This window comes from Brachyhypopomus gauderio, chromosome 20, assembly GCF_052324685.1.
Source record: "Brachyhypopomus gauderio isolate BG-103 chromosome 20, BGAUD_0.2, whole genome shotgun sequence".
NCBI classification, from domain to species: Eukaryota; Metazoa; Chordata; class Actinopteri; order Gymnotiformes; family Hypopomidae; genus Brachyhypopomus; species Brachyhypopomus gauderio.
In genome coordinates this window covers 7,601,909-7,620,198 of record NC_135230.1, presented here as the reverse complement: position 1 = coordinate 7,620,198, position 18,290 = coordinate 7,601,909, and the positions used below count along the sequence as shown (strand labels likewise).

The 18,290-nt window shown below is 43.4% G+C and overlaps 1 protein-coding gene across 5 annotated transcripts; it reads right to left on the bottom strand.

Annotated features, from left to right (window-relative positions):
- Positions 1–932: 932 nt before the first annotated feature.
- Positions 933–14,907, bottom strand: morc3b (MORC family CW-type zinc finger 3b). 5 transcript variants are annotated; one of them, XM_076982673.1, is made up of 17 exons: positions 14,399–14,905; positions 13,718–13,790; positions 13,349–13,481; positions 8,077–8,301; positions 7,424–7,561; positions 7,195–7,321; positions 5,943–6,071; positions 5,447–5,566; positions 5,211–5,308; positions 4,918–5,025; positions 4,367–4,495; positions 3,550–3,624; positions 3,419–3,479; positions 3,142–3,286; positions 2,553–2,628; positions 1,888–2,395; positions 933–1,680 (listed from the first exon to the last, which is right to left on the bottom strand). In XM_076982673.1, exons 1-17 carry the CDS (start codon positions 14,435–14,437, stop codon positions 1,405–1,407), a joined length of 2,460 nt encoding a protein of 819 aa, XP_076838788.1. In that variant the 5' UTR covers positions 14,438–14,905; the 3' UTR covers positions 933–1,404. The 5 variants fall into 5 exon arrangements, with proteins under 5 accessions (XP_076838788.1, XP_076838790.1, XP_076838789.1 ...); XM_076982675.1 differs by having other exon boundaries at positions 3,205–3,286; XM_076982674.1 differs by having other exon boundaries at positions 3,419–3,464.
- Positions 14,908–18,290: the final 3,383 nt, after the last annotated feature.

Here is an 18,290-nt window from a genome sequence, read left to right as displayed (position 1 = left end):
CCCCAAAAAAGTAGCTTGGTAGACCTAGTAAGAATACTTACCATGTAAGCACTAATTAGATTTTTACCTTCACCTTAAAGCTGTGCAACCACTAGTTAGGACCAACATACGTCTGTCTTATGCCTTAACCAACAGACAAGCACATAACTACATAGTTATCCAAGAACTTACATTGGACCCTTGTAAATGCACTGGCCCTGCCAAGACAGTACCCTGAAGGAACTTCACTGGCTGGGTAAAGGGGACTAAGAAAGTTATAGTCTCCTCACAACGACCTATTAATATCCCACATGAGGATAGACTAGCCCGCCTTGTTTTTTGGCACTGGGCTCAGGTGAGATAGCCTGGGAAACCTAACCTGACTCATCCTTAATTGAAACGGCACATTTATGGTGCATGAAAGGGATACGAAGGTCATATGTTCATGAGCTGCTTATATCCTGCATGAGGATAGAGATCTAACACTCACATGCCAGCAGCCCATGGTGATGTGTGGTCCGTTCTCTTGCCTGACCGGTAGGGTTGCCAGGGCCCAGCCTTACCCAAGAATACTTGCACTTTCCCTGTGGAGTTGGAATTGGTTTTGGTTCATAAGCGAAAGGAAATATGATTTGCAAGCACGGCCTCCGTGGTTATTTGATCCATTAGAGCAGACTGTTTTGCTTGTACTTAAAACCCTCGACTAAACCAGAGGGCTGACATCATAGTCACGGTTCCATACAGGGTGCCTCAGAACCGACTGACGGTCAACAGGCAACGACTCCGAATTAAGGACAGATAGGGTAAGTAAGATTCTGTTTTTCAGGAGGCCGGGCAGCTCGATTCACCTACAAGTCACCACGAGGAGAAAGACGAGGGAAAACTGGAATTTCGAGTAGATGGAAAAACACTATAAAACACGAGCAATCCAATGAAGATAGAAGATTTCACAATTACTAATAAACAGTTTGCCTTATTTTAATTATGACACACAGATATCAAATAAACAGACTTGGCTAATAACATATATTACTATTAACTCTTAACAAATAAAAAGCAACATGAGAATTACTTAACAGCCCTTTTTATTTTCATAACCATATATTAGTCATCGAAAACGACAGTAAAAACTTTTTTCGTTTAAAATTATTTTTAAATTCTTTAACCCACAGACGATGAACTGTCGAATGACTCAGACAACTGTGGCAAAAAAGACAAGAAAAACAAAAAAACTCCCTCAGGAACGTATAGCTCGTTACCGCCATTCCTGTCTCCAATTCCCAGGACAAATGCCCTTTATATAGCGATGACACATCCTGTCTAAACAAATCGTGGCCATTTGACAAGTGCTAAAGAAATAGATAGAACCTGAAGTAACGTAGAGTTCAGATCAAATCTGAAGTAATGTAGAGTTTTCAGGTGACCTCAAGTGACCTCCTCCAAGACCTGGTCAAGGAGATCGTCGATGACCTCACTGCTGATGTCCACGTGCTCCAGGTCGAGGGCCGGCATGAAGCAGACGAGCAGGCGGGCGAGGCGGAGGCGGAGCTTCTTCAGCTTGCGCCTGTCCTCCGCCCCAGGGCCGTCATCCCCCTCAGGCCCCGCCCTCTTGTCGGCGTTCCCCCTCAGTTTCTCCAGCTCGCGCTTCAGCTGGTCGCACAGAGAAGACAGGCTGGCCTTCTCTTGCTCCACCCTCCTTAACTAATGATGATGTACAGGAGAGAGAGAGAGAGAGAGAGAGAGAGAGAGAGACAGAGAGAGAGAGAGAGAGAGAGAGAGGACAAACTAAAATGAAGTTAAAAGTTTCCAGCTGCTTCTGATAAAAGACATGGCAGCTTGCGCTTGGTGTCTGGTGTCGTGTGATGTGGAGGCTAGCTGTGAGCACACATGTGAGCGTCTCACTCCCACCGTGCTCAAGAGCTCGCTCCTCTCATCCTGCAGGGTGGCACAGTTCCCCCGCAACACCTCCACTTCCTCTCTGCACGAGTCCCTGTCCTCCATCGCCTCCCTCATCCTCTCAAGGAGCTCCTCCTCCTGCGGCTGCTTTGGAGTCCACGTCTCCTCCTCCAGTTCCTCCTCACACGGCCCGTCTACGTCCTCCTGTTTGAAGTCCGACCCCCCGACCTCCTCCGGGGCCCACATCTCATGCCAGGTGTCTGCACCCTGCTCCTCTTCCTCCTCCAGGACGGGCTCCGATCTCACCGCCATCCCACTCGGCACGCTGCTCACTGGCTCGTCCGAATTCTCTCGCCCGTCCGATTCCACCTCCCACTTGGTCTCTCTGGTGTTGGCTGTGAGCATGGCCTCCGTGTGAGTAAAGGTGCTGGCACCCTGTGGCAGGGCGGTGGGAGGGACAGACGTACAAGGTGTGACACCCGCGGCTCTGACTTCAGTGCTGAAATGTTTCCGTTTCGTCCTTTAACAACCACAAAAAAAAAAAAAAAAAAAAAGGAAAAAAAAAATCCAATACAGTCTGACAGTCTGAAAATCCTCATTAGGTAATAAATAAATTGATATGTAGAATATATGAATATATATGAATATGTATGAGGAGCAACTGTAACAGGATCAACCTTTTCAATGAATCAGAGCAGGCAGTGAGATTAATTAGAGGCTGTGGTGATCTCTGAGCTAGAGATGGGCTCAATTCTAAAAAACAAAACAAAAACAAAACAAACAAAAACAACATCTGGTAATAAGTCAAATGAACGTAGGACTTCAATGTAGGACTTAATGTAGGTCCTAATTTCTAAGTGCACAGCTTGCGTGTAAATGAACGTTACATGTTATTTACACGTTATTTAAATATCCGCTGGACATTTATTGGCAGTGGCTTGTTTTTCACTTCAAGCTGTTCAGGTCTCCTCCAGAAATCAGTGACCTTTCCTTCTGCTCATAAACAAAATGTCACGGGTGCAAAATGAAGCACCAGCCGGTGGCTCAAAATGGGCCTGATCACTGTAGACCCAGAAAAAACATAACAAAGCAAACAAAAAAAAAAAACCCACTGCCTTCACTAGTTACGCGAAACACAAAGCAAACAGTGGCAATATCGAGTGCTTTCCCCGAGTCTAACTGTTCGTTTTGTTTTTCGACAGCTTTGCTGGTTAGATTCTAGTGAAGGGGCAGCATGGCATTAGAGACAGCCAGGACAATACGAACCTGAGCGGGCACTGGCAGTAGGTGAGAGAATGTGGACACCCGTCCCACTATAAGTGGACGTACCGGACGGAGACGCCTGAGGGGACACACTGTTGCTAGGCTGTCTGGCTGACAGAGGAGCTACCAGGTTTGGAGCATCTAATCCCTATAGGGGCAAGTAGGTCACAAATCTGACGAGAGTGCATTTCCATTGAACATTATGCGTATGCAAGTCTTGGCTTGAAGACAATAAGATGCCATGGTGCTGATTGGCGTCTGAGTAATATTATTGCTTTACCTCCGACACACTCTCTTCCTGTACACTCTTATTATGTCTTCTCTTCCTGTTGAGAACAAGACTGTTGTGATGGTCAGTACCAGGACGTCAACACCGTTGATGAAGTGGTGCCGGTGCGGGGGGTGTCTCACCGGCGTTTGAAGGGCTTGGGGTACGACTTCTGTTCCTCCTCTTGATCCTCCAGTTCTTCTTCTATTAGGCAGCTCCTGATTGTAATCCATGTGCAGACAAAATGGCTCGTTTAGAGCTCTCATTCAGCACCGCAAAGAGTGACAGCAGCTCACCTACTAAACCAAGAGTGGAGCCAGGAATCCAACCACACCCTTCGTCACTGCTGCATGGCCATCCTGGGCTGATTTCATCTAGCTACGTCCTAATCACAAGCAATTAAAACTAAAATACTAATATGGGGCTCAGTAAAACCAGTACAAAAGGACAACTGTTTCCATGACGGAAACAACTAATGTGACACCCTCAGGGGCAAATGGGGTAAGTGTGGACTAGTCTATTCTGGGCTGGGTTTTCCCCCCTCCTTTCTTTCATTAAACTGAACTGGATGTCTGAAACCAATTGCCATGGAACGCAGCCAGAGTGCTTTCATCTCCAGCTCCACATTTATGGCATTTAGCAAACGCCCTCATCTAGAGTGACTGGCATATTAGCAGCGCACACGTTCCCTGGGAAACAACCCTACGCCTTTGGCATCATCAGCACCAAACTCTACCTGCGCCACAGGAGCCCTGAAGAAGAGCTGACTGACAGGCAAACGAGAAGCATCCATTAATAACAATGGGGGGGTGCATGAGTCAATCCTATGTTCTGTTTACATGTTAAGCTCTACAGCAGACGAGACCCGGCACACCTGTGCCCATCCTAAACTTCCCCTGCCCCCTTCCACTCTCCTGTGGGCCTACGCTGGACCTCCAGGCCATGATATCAGTGGGGCACCTGAATTGTGGGTCATGGTTCAGGTTGCAGAACCATTTCTCGGGCAGGCGGCTGCAGTCGAAGCCATCCGGGAGCCTCCGCCACTTCAGGCAGCTGTCACATTGGACCCAGACCTGATCTGGAACTTTCCTACACGCACACGCACGCACGCACGCACACACACACACACACACACACACAGGCCAAAGCAGTTTAGAAATAAAGAGAAACAATGGGTAGAGATATTAAATTACTAACTGCAGTCTTCACATACAATGACACCTTTCCAGTAATAGCCGGTTGTACCCCACTGAAGGCTATATAAAGGCTGCCCTATTGGGAATGTAGTATAAAACAGCATGGCGTGCAATGTTATTGTCCACGGCAGCCCTGGAATTCTCTTCTACGGTCAAGACTCACAGGAAGATTGACAAAACATGGTGGACAAACCTGACACATCCATGAAGCAATGTGTTGACAAATCTATTACTGTTTTTTTATCAGGTACACACCAGCCAACCATTGTGTCAAAAGCAGGAACGTCTCATTAGAGACAGTGGTGCCACACTAACATTGTGTCCTCGATCGGAACGCTGCATTTCGGATCCTCCTTCTTGCGCTTGTAGCGGATCTCGTTCCAGAAGTCCTCCAGCTTGATGCTGAGGTTGTACATGGTCTTCCTGCAACCACAGACAGACCTTTACAACAACCCCTCAGCCCGCAGAGCCGTCACGGCCGGCCGCATGGGCTCAGTCCACTCCGCCCTGGTCTCAGTTCAGGCCTTAAGCTGAAACAAAAACCTAAGACTAACCCATATCTGGGACACCAACCCCCAACTGGTTTGAGAAGGCCAAGTCAGTTTTACCTGTACTGATCTGTGTCATCAAAGTCCTGTTTGTTGTGGGTGGGTTGAAGGAAATTACATTCAATCACACCTATGACTCCAATGCCCTTTCTCTCAGCCTGTTCCAAGAACAATCACACAGTAATGCAACAAATTACAGAAAAAGCGTCAGGTGAACAGTGAATTTGTTCAATAAATTGCTAAAAAAGTAACGCTATACTAAACGTTTAAGTGAGGGCGGCTGTGTCTCCTCTCACCTTTCTCTGGCAGCTCACTCTCTCATAAGCCTTAATGAGTCTGTTTTTGTGGTACATCATGATACCACAATGCTCCTTACTTTTAGTATTGAACCCAAAGGTGATGCGAATACGTTTGGTCTGGTGAACTGTCAAGAATCTCCAGAGAGTGCCAGATAAAGAGCAAACCGCACACATCTGGGCTAAGTCCGTCGCACGGTAGTTACTTTAAGTACTTCACGTATAACATCAAAGTCAAGCTAATATCCTGCTGCACTTAAATAACCACTCCCAAATAAACCCTAGTGTGGAGGTCTCCGCCAGTGAAGTATACACATACACATATACGAGTTAGCACATGGGGAGCAGTAGACATCATCATACCAAATCAATCCTCCGAGCAGTACAGAATATGAAGACATAGTGGACAAAATGACTGGTTTCTGGGAGCACAGGGAACTGGGTTAAACTATTGAAGGAAATAAAAAGAGTAAAACATGTTTTGTTTAAAGGATACAAGGAAGGAAGGTCTATAGCTGTCATTGGCAATGTGTGCTAGACTCTTGGAGATGAGCTGGGTTTTCACTCGCTGTCCTCGGATGTTAATCTGCATACGGGGTTTCAGGTACAGGATGCTACAGTATGCCTGAAAGAACAAGAACAGAGTCTCCTGTCAATCCCAAGCAGAGAAGGGGACTCCGAGTGAGCGTCTTGAGTCAAAGTCGCATTTAAGTTGCCTAGAAAAAGACTTCAGACTTGACTTGCAACTCGTCCCTAATGACTCTCGACTTGACTCGGACTCGTCCAAAATAACCCATGAACAATAAGTCAGTCTATTATCCAGGCAGTGTGCAAGTTCGTTTTGGTGAGTTGGGACGCAGCCCCATTTCTCACAGCATATGTTGTGAAAAGCGCTATACAAATATATTTGATTTGATTTGATTTCTCGGAACGTATTACATCACCACTTATCGCGAGCGGGAAATCAAAGTGTCAAATATAAACAAGCGAGGTTGCCATGGCTTCGGCTGGAGTACCGTAAGTGGAGCCTTTGGCCTTAACCGAAGGACGGTAACATGTAAAGAATGTGGCAAACAAATTAATGACTCTGAAACTACCACATCAAACACCCGGATAGGTTTGTTTAGCCGTCATTACAGCTAGCGTAGCGTAGTAGCCACTTGTAAACAAACCTCATAACAACAGTTAACTGTAAATAAGTTGAAGTATTTTACTAACAATTATTGTTTTACAGGAGTGATACGTGTGTAAATTAATGTCCAAGACTCATATGACTTAATGAAATCATTTTGTGCACGCGAAATTACAATGTTGTTAGTGATAGATGGGATTTTGGGTGATAGTGATAGATGGGCTAAAACAAAAGTTATATAAAATATAAAGTCATTCTAAGACGGGAGCTTACATTCTCAATGGTTGGCGATAAAACACAAAAAATGCACAATACGTGGAAGCGGCTGATAATGGGGGACTGCCAACAATAGGAGCTAACAAGGTAATATATAAAATAGTTATTTTCCATCTCATGTCCCTAAGCTTATCCTGGTATTGACTTGAGACTTGACTTGGACTCTAGCCAAAAAACTCTTGACTTGACTTAGACTCTAGCCTAAAGATACGTGACTTGACTTAGACTCTAGCCTAAAGACTCGTGAGTTGGACTTGTATTTTGTGACTCAAGCTGTAAAAAAACAAACCCCCCATGCCCACATCTCAACTCTGAAAGCCCCGCCGGCGTGCGCACTCACTCTCAGCGACCACTCGCTCTCCGCAGACATGGCTCGGTCTTCCCTGCTCTTCTCGCCCGCACTCGCCCGGATCTGGATGTCGTATTTGTCCGCGGCAAAGTCGAATTCCGTCTCACCGCTCACGGTCCTGGGAGAGTGAGTACACAAACACTGCGACCTTTACCACCGATGATCCCTCCTCCGTGAGCACTGCTAGCGTGGGAAACGCGGGACGCTGCGTGCAGCTCACGTGCGCAGGTTCCAGATGATGACACGTGTGCCAGTGGGTCCGACGGCTCCGATGGCGCGCAGCTCCGAGAACAGCTCCTTCTCCGTGCTGAACAGTGAGTGAGAGAGGATCGCCTCCAGACTCGCTGCGTCCTCCGCTCTGGGGTCAAAGGTCAAGGGCCCAGGCCCATTAAGTAATGGACAAATCGAAAGCAAAGGCAATTATTTCAAGTAAAACTTTTACATTAGCAACTAAACATTTGTTAATTACTATTCCTTTTACCATTCCACTTGATCCCACCGAACCACCTAGCCGACATATTTTGGTTTTCACCTTCGATTGCTGGCACTCGCACAGCGTTGCAAAGCGAAAAAAGAAAGAGGGCTCAGAGGAGCGCTAAGCCGCCTGCCAAGTAATGCGTATGTAATGAATGATCAGACACCTGCTAATGGCCAGCAGCGTCAGAAGGACAGATCCCCGACGCCATGCAGATATCTAGCTAATCCCTTCCACCCGGCGAGCGCACGATCGGTCGCGCTCCGTCAGAAACCCAACCGCACACAGAACCCAGCCAAACAAAACAAACGAGCACCCATGGCAATGAGCGGCGTAATCAAAGGCTAATGTTCATCGGTCAAAAAGCTCATGCAGGAGCAGCGTGGTGAGGAGGATACTGGTTTTGTCCATCCCGTCTGAAGGTGAGAATGGGCACCATGATCTGCTGGGCTTTAATGGCCTGTAGGTACGACTGAGACAGCAGGCCGATGCTCATGGAGTCTTTTGTCTTGGTAAAGACGATCGCGTCCTTCCCCAGACGCATGGAACCCGACTTAAAACCGTTGCCATAGATGCCAACTGGAACATGGTCTCTCACAGCTTTCTTGTCACTATAACCAAAGCTGGAAGAATATTGAAGGATGTCACTTCATTTCAGCAACAGCATTATATATAATGTATACACTATATTGCCAAAATTATTCGCTCACCTTCCTTGAATCATGTATGAGCTTAAGTGACATCCCATTCCTAAACTACAAGGTTCAATATGACGTTGGTCCACCCTTTGCAGCTAGAACAGCTTTGACTCTTCTGGGAAGACTGTCCACAAGGTTTAGGAGTGTGTTTATGGGGGATTTTGACCATTCATCCAGAAGCGCATTTGTGAGGTCACATACTGCTGTTAGATGAGAAGTCCTGGCTCTCAGTCTCCACTCTAATTCATCCCAAAGGTGTTCTATCGGGTTGAGGTCAGAACTCTGCAGGCCAGTCAAGTTCATCCACACCAGACTCTGCCATCCATGCCTTTATGGACCTTGCTTTGTGCACTGGTGCACAGTTATGTTGGAAGAGGAAGGGGCCAGCTCCAAACTGTTCCCACAAAGTTGGGAGTAGGGTTGCAACGGTACGAGATTTTCATGGTATGATAACCGTCTCAGGAAATACCGCGGTATCACGGTTATCACGGTATCACAGTTTGTTACATATATTATTAAAAGATACACTGACCCTTAAACAAATTGCAACAAAAGTTTATTTTTGTTCAATTAACTATTTATTGTAGAAACCTGGAACTATTGCAGGCCTATACAAAATGTCTCCTTTAAAAAAATAAGCTGTACACCTGTTTATAAATACTGCAAAATTAGAGAAACCTAAATCATGGATTTCAGTAGGCCTACAATTATTTAAGTTTAAATTATTTAATATCTGATACACTGAGCCTGGGTCAGTGTCTGATCAACAACTGTTGTAAAAGGTTGTGGAATATAACCAGATACTGCAGAAAGAGGATTTATTTCTGACATGATCCTCACAATAGAGATTTCTATATTAAGGCTTTCACACCGAGTCTGGTTTTAACATATGAAAAACAGGCACGTCAGAATTTGAAAATGAAATCATATAAATGAATGGCGTCTTTCATACCCAGTGAAAGCAAAGACCTTAAAAAGCTAGGTTTATACTTTCGCGAGTGACCGTAGCGCGAACCTCCGCAAACACCCCTCAAAAACAGGGGAAGGAACATTTACCTGACGAATTTTAATGTTGCTTTGTGTTTCAGGTTTGAAAAGTGCTGAAATTTAGGCTAAAGTACTTGAAAATGCTTGAAACTGTAAGTACTTCGTTTAACAACAAATATCTGTCTGACTGAACAGTTCTTTTGTATTACATTAACTTGTAATTCCAGGACAAAACATAAGAGAACATGAAGACGTTAAGATTGGGGGTTTTGAAAATAAACAACCATTAAATAATGTGATAAAAAAGCGAATTAGAATCATTGAGTATATGTATAAATATTTAACTTGATTACGTTTAACGTGCTGGGAAATACTGAAATGGACCTTGAAAGTGACGTACAAGTGCTTTAATTCCACCTTGTATAGGTGTATGAACCCTGCAAACATGACTTTGTTCATTGCGCTGAGACGGCGCGCGTGAAGTTACAAAGTTCGAGAAGCTGCACGACCTCGCGAATCGACAGCGCGCGAGACACTCACGCACGGCTAGCCAACGCGATTACGTCATTTTCGCCGCTGATTTTAGTTTATTTAGTTTTTTGTTTGTTTGTTTTATTTAGTCTGATGCACTTTCTGACATTCTCACCGCTGTGTGCTGAGCTGAACCGGAGCGGATTTGCGCATACGCGGGTGAGGTTCTCAGCTGGCTTGCCTTTTACCGGTAATAAGCAAACGCACACGGTATGATAACCGTGCATTTTAATACCGTGGTATACCGTGAAAACGGTTACCGCTGCAACCCTAGTTGGGAGCAAGGAATTGTCTAAAATGTCTTGGTTTGCTGAAGCATTCAGAGTTCCTTTCACTGGAACTAATGGGCCAAGCCCAGCTCCTGTAAAACAACCGCACACCATAATCCCCCCTCCACCAAACTTTACACTTGGCACAGTACAGTCAGACAAGTACCGTTCTCCTGGCAACCACCAAACCCAGACTCATCCATCAGACTGTCAGATGGAGGAGCGCGATTCGTCACTCCAGAGAACGCACCTCCACTCATACATCCACTCCGCTTTGCACTTCGTGATGTATGGCTTGAATGCAGCTGCTCGGCCATGGAAACCCATTCCATGAAGCTCTCCGTGCACTGTTCTTGAGCTCATCCCACATGAAAGTGGGATGTCTGTAGTGACTGACTCTGCAGAAAGTTGTCGTCCTCTTCACAATATGTGCTTCAGCATCCGCTGACCTGCTCCGTCAGTTTACGTGTCCTACCACTTCGTGGCTGAGTTGCTGTTGTCTTCAAACAAACATTTTAATTTTCTTATAGTTGACAGCTGACTGTGGAATATTTAGAAGCAAGGAAATTTCACGACTGGATTTCTTGCACAGGTGGCATCCTATCACAGTTCAACGCTAGAATTCAGGCTGGGACTCCTGAGAGCGATCCATTATTTCACAAATGTTTGTTAAAACAGTCTGCATGCCTAGGTGCGTAATTCTATACACCTGGGGCCATGGAAGTGACTGGAACACCTGGTTCTGATCATTTGGATGGGTGAGCAAATACTTTTGGCAATAGAATGTATATATGCATATATTTAATTACATCTATGTGACTATATTAGTCCTCGCATGGAGCAGATCTATTTGGTGCTGAAAGAAAATTGTGCCATCCAGATGATTTTATTATTATATTATAATCCATCCAGAAAATAGTGAAAACATTTTTTAATTCCTGCTTAAATCTTTGTTTCTCATAGTTGGGGAGCCTTTTGGCAAACCAAGCAGGTTGTCTTGTGTCCTTTTACTGAGGAATGGCTTCTGTCTGGGCTGCTCTACCATACAGGTGTGATTGGTGGAGTGCTGCAAAAAAGGTTAAAAATAATAAGTATATATATAATAATAGGTTACATTAATATAGCGCCTTTCACAAAATTAAGGACGCTTAACATCACATATATGAGGGGACACACACTTAGGAAGAATAATGAGAGGTAAAGAGGAAAGTTAAGAGAGAAGACTACTTAACAGAGTAGAACAGTTACGAAGAGATTGAGGCAGAGTTCCAGAGTTTTGGGGCAGTAGCACTGAAAGATGGTGAGAGGATCTAAGGGTGCGAGAGGGACGATAAACCTTGATGAGTTCAGTGAGATATGCAGGGGCAAGACCATGAAGAGCCTTGAATGTAAGAATCAGAATTTTGTAGTTGATTCTGCAAGTGACAGGTAACCAGTATAACTGCTGAAGGACGGGTGTGATGTGACCGGTAACCAGGATAACAGCTGAAGGACGGGTGTTATGTCGATCGCGATATAATACTTCTTTTTTGTCCATTACACCCCTCCCCCCCGTCAACAATTTACACATTTATTTAGTTTTAGTCTTAGTCTTTTGACTAAAATGTCATTTAGTTTTAGTCATAATTTAGTCATTTAATTTGTTTTTAGTCTAAGTCTAGTTTTAGACGACTAATTATCAAAATAATTTAGTTGACTAAAATATAAATGGTGTAATTGTCATTATATACACTTGCACAAAATGAAACATTTATTAACCAGTTACAGAATATTATTGTTTGTATGTGCAATATATACTAAAAAAAATTTTCAAACAAATTTATTGACGTGAACTTATAGTTACTGAGCATAACAATAACAAAACATTGATGACCAGTAGGGCCGCTCTACCTGAAAACATATGGAGTTTGTTATGAACAATGCATATACATTCTATATAAAACTGGGTTCTTCCTGCTGACATTGTCGAATTAACTTTGAGCTGAATTTCATGAGTGACCACAGTTCACAGGCTAGTATGGTCTTCCCGGGTTGTGTGCGATGTGCCAATATTTTCGTCTCGTTTTTATTAGTTGATGAAAATGTCCATTAATTTCATCATCGTTTTTATCCCTTTGTATAGTTTTTATTTAGTTATCGTCTTGTTAGTTCAAAGAAAGAACAGAGATTGAAATAGTTAAGGTTAGATGAGTCTTCTCAGGTGGAAGGAAGCAGAGGTGGCAGTCAACAGACAGGAAAGACAAAGAAAAAACAGAAAGCCTAAAAGGATTTAAGAAGAATGTGTAATGAGGGTTTGGGGCTCTCTCTTACGGATGCTTATGTGTTGTGAGTCTGTAGAGCTCCACAATAAGTTTGACCTTGCTATTCGTCAGACAGACTACAGAGTTGTTCTTGTCTGTAATATTGTTGCAAAGATTGACATTTTCCACCACAGGCTCTTCTATCCCATTCACTCAGATTGGCCGGGTGGCCAGCCAGCTCTAGGAAGTCCTGGTGTTTCCACACGTCTTCCATTTATGGATGACAGAGTCCATTGTGCTCATTCAGACCTTCGAGGCTGCAGCAGTTCTTCCCCAGATCTGTGCCTCGATACAATCCAGTCTCGGAGGTCTACAGACAGTTCCTTGGACTTCATAGCTTGGTTTGTGCTCTGACATGTATTGTCAAATATGCGCGCTTATATAGGTGTGTGGTTCCTTTCCAATTGATGTCCAATCAAATGGATTTACCAGTTTGTCTCCAATCAAGTTGTCAAAACAACTGAAGGATGATAAAAGGAAACAGGATGCACCTGAGCTCAATTTTGAGTGTCATGGGCTGTGAATACTCATGTACATTTGTTTTTTGTTTGTTTTTTAATAAATTAGCAAACAAAAATCAAACAAGCTTTGTCATTAATTTTGTCATTATTGTGTGTATAATCCTTATTGGCATGAGTCTGTAACCTCAAAATGTTGAAAAAGTGAAGTGCTGTGAATTACTTCCAGGTGCATGATAATATTATAATAAAATCAAGTTGGATGGCACAATGATCTTTTAGCACCAAATGGACCTGCTCCATAGGAGGACAGATACAGTCACATACATGTAAGTATTCAAGTTGTCGTTGAAGTTATGTGCAAGTACAGCGGTCATGATTGATGTGGTCATAAATGGAGAAGGAAGTGTGGCTCAGTTGAGATTACCTAAGCATCTTATGCAGTCTGGCTCTGGTCATGCCTTCCCCGTTATCCATGAACGACAGGCAGTCCAGACCTTTGATACGGGTCCAGTCTACCCAGAACTGCTTGGCACGGACATCAGGGTCATACGCATTATCTGCAACATGTAGGAAACACCAGTGACTGAGAATGACAGAGAACATTTAAACACGCTGAAATAAACAATCACGAAAGGGGCAAAAATCTCTTGTATGGAGCCTGTACCTCTTTTGACACAAACCTCATCTTCCAAATTATTGTAGTTGGATAGTATTATGTTGTTTTCATAAAAGAGATGGCGAACATAAAACGCTTAAAAAATGCGATAAAAAAATAAAGTAATTAAAAACTCACCAATTAGCTCAGCAATGGCACTGAAGGGCCAGGTATGGCTGGTGGAATTGGTATGAAGAAATTTAGGATTGAGCTGTAGGGGAATAAAGTTAAAATGAAAATTATCGCGCTACATAAATGTTATCATGTTTAAGTAGTTTGTTATGTAATTGAATATATTTTAAAAGTAGCCTAATCAATTTAAAAAACTAGACTAAACAATAAAACAGCTAACTTTGTCGGTTAACCACAGCTAACCTATGTGTTGCAATTTAAGGTGAATCAAAAATGCTTCATGAACGTGTTTTACTGGAAATGTACTAATTTAACCTGCTGTCACGGTTACTTAAGTGTAATTAATAGACTTAAGTTACAACGCTAAAAGACAGAGGAGCGTTGCGATGTTAAACCAACGTTATCTGGACAGATAGTGAAGTCTGCAAGGTGAGTTAAGGATAAAACCAAGCGTTAGTTAAACAGAGTAGTTATAGCTATCTGGTTAAACCACCTTTAACCAAAACGTAAATAACGTTTTTTTTTTGTGACATGTTAAAGTTAGACTATGAGATATAGTTCGCCTAGTTTATATTTGAAATAATTAGCTAACGTAACTAGCCAGCTAGGGGAGCCGAGCTGTTGTGCAGAACATTACCTGAGGCACGTCCCAAAAAAACAAACAGGAAAATAAAACAGGATACTTACTGAGCTCAGTGGTATCCCTCTGTGTTTTCGAGTAGCCATTTTCGCCGAAGAACAGCATGCATGCCGACTTAAGCGAGTTGTGAAGGTGATCCGTTGAATGTCGCTCGTAGCGGCTCCGTCGGTCTACTTCCAGACACGCAGCGCGTGCCACTCGCGCTCCAGACTCGAAGCGCGTGCGCTCCACAGACACGCGACGTTGACGCAGGGCAGGCGCTTAAGCTTGGGCGGTCAGAAACACATAAAAAACAGTGACTTTGCTATGAAGTTGTAAGTGTTAATACACTGTACGGCGCTTGAGTATAAAATTACATAATTATATGCAAATACGCATTAAAGAGTTTTAAAGTACTGAGCTTGCAACGAAATCTGGGACATTCCAGAAAGGTTCAGAAAGTAAAAGTACTTCCCAGAATTTTATTCAAGCTTGCTGGATTTAGTGGCAGGTAAAATCAGTGGAATCAACACAATCCAGGAAGCCTGAGCAAAATCCTGGTGAGCACTTTTACTTTCTGAACCTGGAATGCAAACCTCTGTATGAATTGTGGCGGCGCCACTTGTGGTCGTGGTCTAGGGGGTGTGCGAGTATGCCATTACCCAAGAACACTTGCGGCTGTAATTAGTTGTTTTAAAAAGTAAATATCTGCTGATATTGTTAGGATATTTTCTCCTGATCCAGATGGGCCCCAACACTGCCCCGATGAACCGATTGGTTTTGACTGAGTGACCCAAGCAAAGTCTTAACACCAAAAGTTCTTTTCAGATCAATTTATATAGAATAAAACCGAGTGCAAAATAGCCAAAGTATACTTGCGCTGGTGCTTGTTGCCTAAAAGACTACCTAACCCAAGTGGATCTCAGCAGCGTCCGAGCAAAAAGCCATGTCCTCCCTTTCATACTCTTTCTCTCTAAGTTCCGATAACTCCCCCACTCTCGCTGCTCTCCATCGAAACCCACCTGCTCCTCTCTAATTTCCTGCCTGCTTATCTAAAAACTGCTTACCTTTCATCTTACACCGAGGGAGCTCATCCTGTTCTTCTCAAGGCCACTGTGTCCTCTTCACTTCTATTCTTCCACAGTCTTTCAAGCATCTGGTTTATTTCTCCCACATCCTACACTGCAAGTTGTTGCTTCTCTGTGTGCACTATGATATATCCGTTTATATATCCGTTTTATCGTTATAACACTTTATTGTCTCTAAGAGACTCTTACATGCTAAGCAGTTAATTAATACTAAAATGCTAGTAAAACATTAGGTTTTGCTTCAGCTTTAAGTTTCTTTTTTCCTACAATATGTAATGAACTATGTCATTATCAGAGGTGGGTAGAGTATTCAACAATTTGACTCAAGTAAAAGTACTGTTACTTGAACCAAATGTTACTCAAGTAAAAGTATGCATCCAAAAATGTACTTGAGAAAAAGTTACAAAGTACTTTGATTAAAAGCTACTCAAGTAGTGAGTAAATGCATGAGTACTGTCTTGTGTCAATAAATTACATCATGGGAAATTGAATTACTGGAAACAATGACTTTTAATGATAACAAAAATAATTTATTATAAATAAATATAATATATAAAAAATTTATTATAAATAATATGCCTGTGTAACTTTAATGTGTTCCACAAAGGCACTAACTGATGAGACTGTCAGCCAATACATGTAGCTACAACTTGAAACCAACTGAATAAATTTATAGCAATCTTAATCATCGTATATTGCTAGTGTGTACACTGTTAAGAATAATATGTGTGAAAGCATGCTAAGATATATTTAAACTACAATACTCGAGTATTATGTAATCTTTACAAGTTGATTAGCCTAAAGTATTAATCAAATATTAATTACTTTATGTTTTGTTTACATTACATTATTGATCAAGTTGTTTGTTATTAAGAATGTCTGTGTAAGCGCTGGTGTGCCTTTTCCAAAACTATGAGTGTTTGCAGTTTGCTAAAATGGGATGTGAAACAGGAGTCCTCTCTGACCCGATTAGGTAAGGTCAAGCGGGAGGCCACGCTTCCAGAATAAGGGAAACAGCTGTAGGTTTTGACATGATAAATGTTCACCTCCTATCTTTACCTGAGAAGGGGGATGCCATAGGAGCGTATATATTGAGGGAGAAGTGGATAGATGTCAGAGTTACACTCTGGATGACATGACTAGCGTGTCTCTTCTGTGTACTCTCAGGGTACCCTTTTTAATATTCCATTATTATTGCTTGATTGTATTAGCTTTAATAAATAATTAAAAGACACAAGACTGGTGACGTTCTTATTTGCATTAAACGGACGCGCTGTGCTAAGACAGAAAGAGTGGTAGCACAACAACACTCAGAGTGTGAACTGGTTTTTAGTATTGCACTGTGTTATATTTAATAATTACATCATACAAACGTTATGCATCGTGTTTCCTCAAATTTGATGTTGAGTTCTTGTAGGCTGAAATGTCCACACGTTTGGCAGACACAACTGACAGCGCATTATATAACTGTCCTTTTTACATGTTTGTAATATAAACATTAGCTGTGAGGCCAGGGATGCTCGGGAGGTTTTTGTGTCACCATACTTTCTTGCTACGGTGTGTCATCACGTGACTGTCCGGCTTCGTTTGATTGGTCACTCATATTCAGGTGACGAGACGTTGGTCAGTCTTCACTGAAAAGACGAATTATTTACAAAACGAAAGTAACGGTAGCGTGGCGCAAATCTGATTGTGACGGAGTAAAAGTCGCGTTTTTCTCAGCACATATTTACTCAAGTAAAAGTAGAAGTCTTTCTTATTAAAACTACTCTTACAAGTACATTTTTGTCCAAAAAGCTACTTGAGTAAATGTAACGGAGTAAATGTAACACCCACCTCTGGTCATTATGTGGGCCTTGTTTGAGTAATGTAGGTTTTATTTTGTACATACAGTTACAGATGGTTATTTTAGTAGCCTACTTAGTACTAAACAACCCAGGTTGATCTGCGTGTGAAAAGCAGAAAAAGTATAAGATAGAGTTGATGTATGATCTCTCTGTTCCAAAAAAATCAATAAACGGTAGAGAAACAAGGCTGTCAGGGATGGATCCAGTGCGGTTCCTCCTGCCGCCACTAGGGGGAGAGATGTGGCAGTTCACTGCTGAGTCGGTGTTCTTTATGCCGTGCGTTTGTCAGTCAGTTGGTCTCAGAGTTGCGTTCTTGGTATCTCATCACCATCCTCTCTCTTTCTCTCTAAAACCTTTACTTATTTGCGTACTTACTTCCTGTGCCGCTTTCTGGCCTTCCTCAAGTTTTCCTCCCGCTGTTATTTTTCCTGTCCAATTTGGTTTTGTTTTGGGAAGGGTTTTTTGTTCATCACAGCGCTTGCCAGTTACTTCTCCTGGCGTATTTTTGTTGTTTATTGGTTTTGCTTTCTAGTTTTACGCGTTGAGTATTCTGCGTCTTTTGTGTTTACTTTTGGAGTGGACTCAGTGGAGTCCGGCGGCGATTGAGGACGGGCACAGGGCGGTGGAGGCAATCCGCACGGCCAGCCGGCCAAGGCCTGGAGATGTGTCGACGAGGATGGGCACATCGGCTCCAGCTATTCCGTCTCAGGACAGTTGTGCCAGCCGATGACGTCGGATGAGGGGAGAGATGGAGAAGTGACCGGCGCAGTAGCAACGACCACCCTTGCGCTAGTGGCCGTGCCACTCCGCCTGCTGTTCTTCAATGGGAGCGCCGACTGGGCTTCGAGGCACAGTGGGACATCGTGACGAAGCTTGCGGGATGGTCCGGGAGTGAGATTGCAGCTCACCTGTGCCTGGCCCTGCAGGACGCGGCACTGAGTGTGCCAGTTGAGCGGCCGCCCGAGGACGGCCACAATCTGCAGGCGCTGGAGTCCGCCGGCGGCAGCTACTAGGCAGCTCTTGCC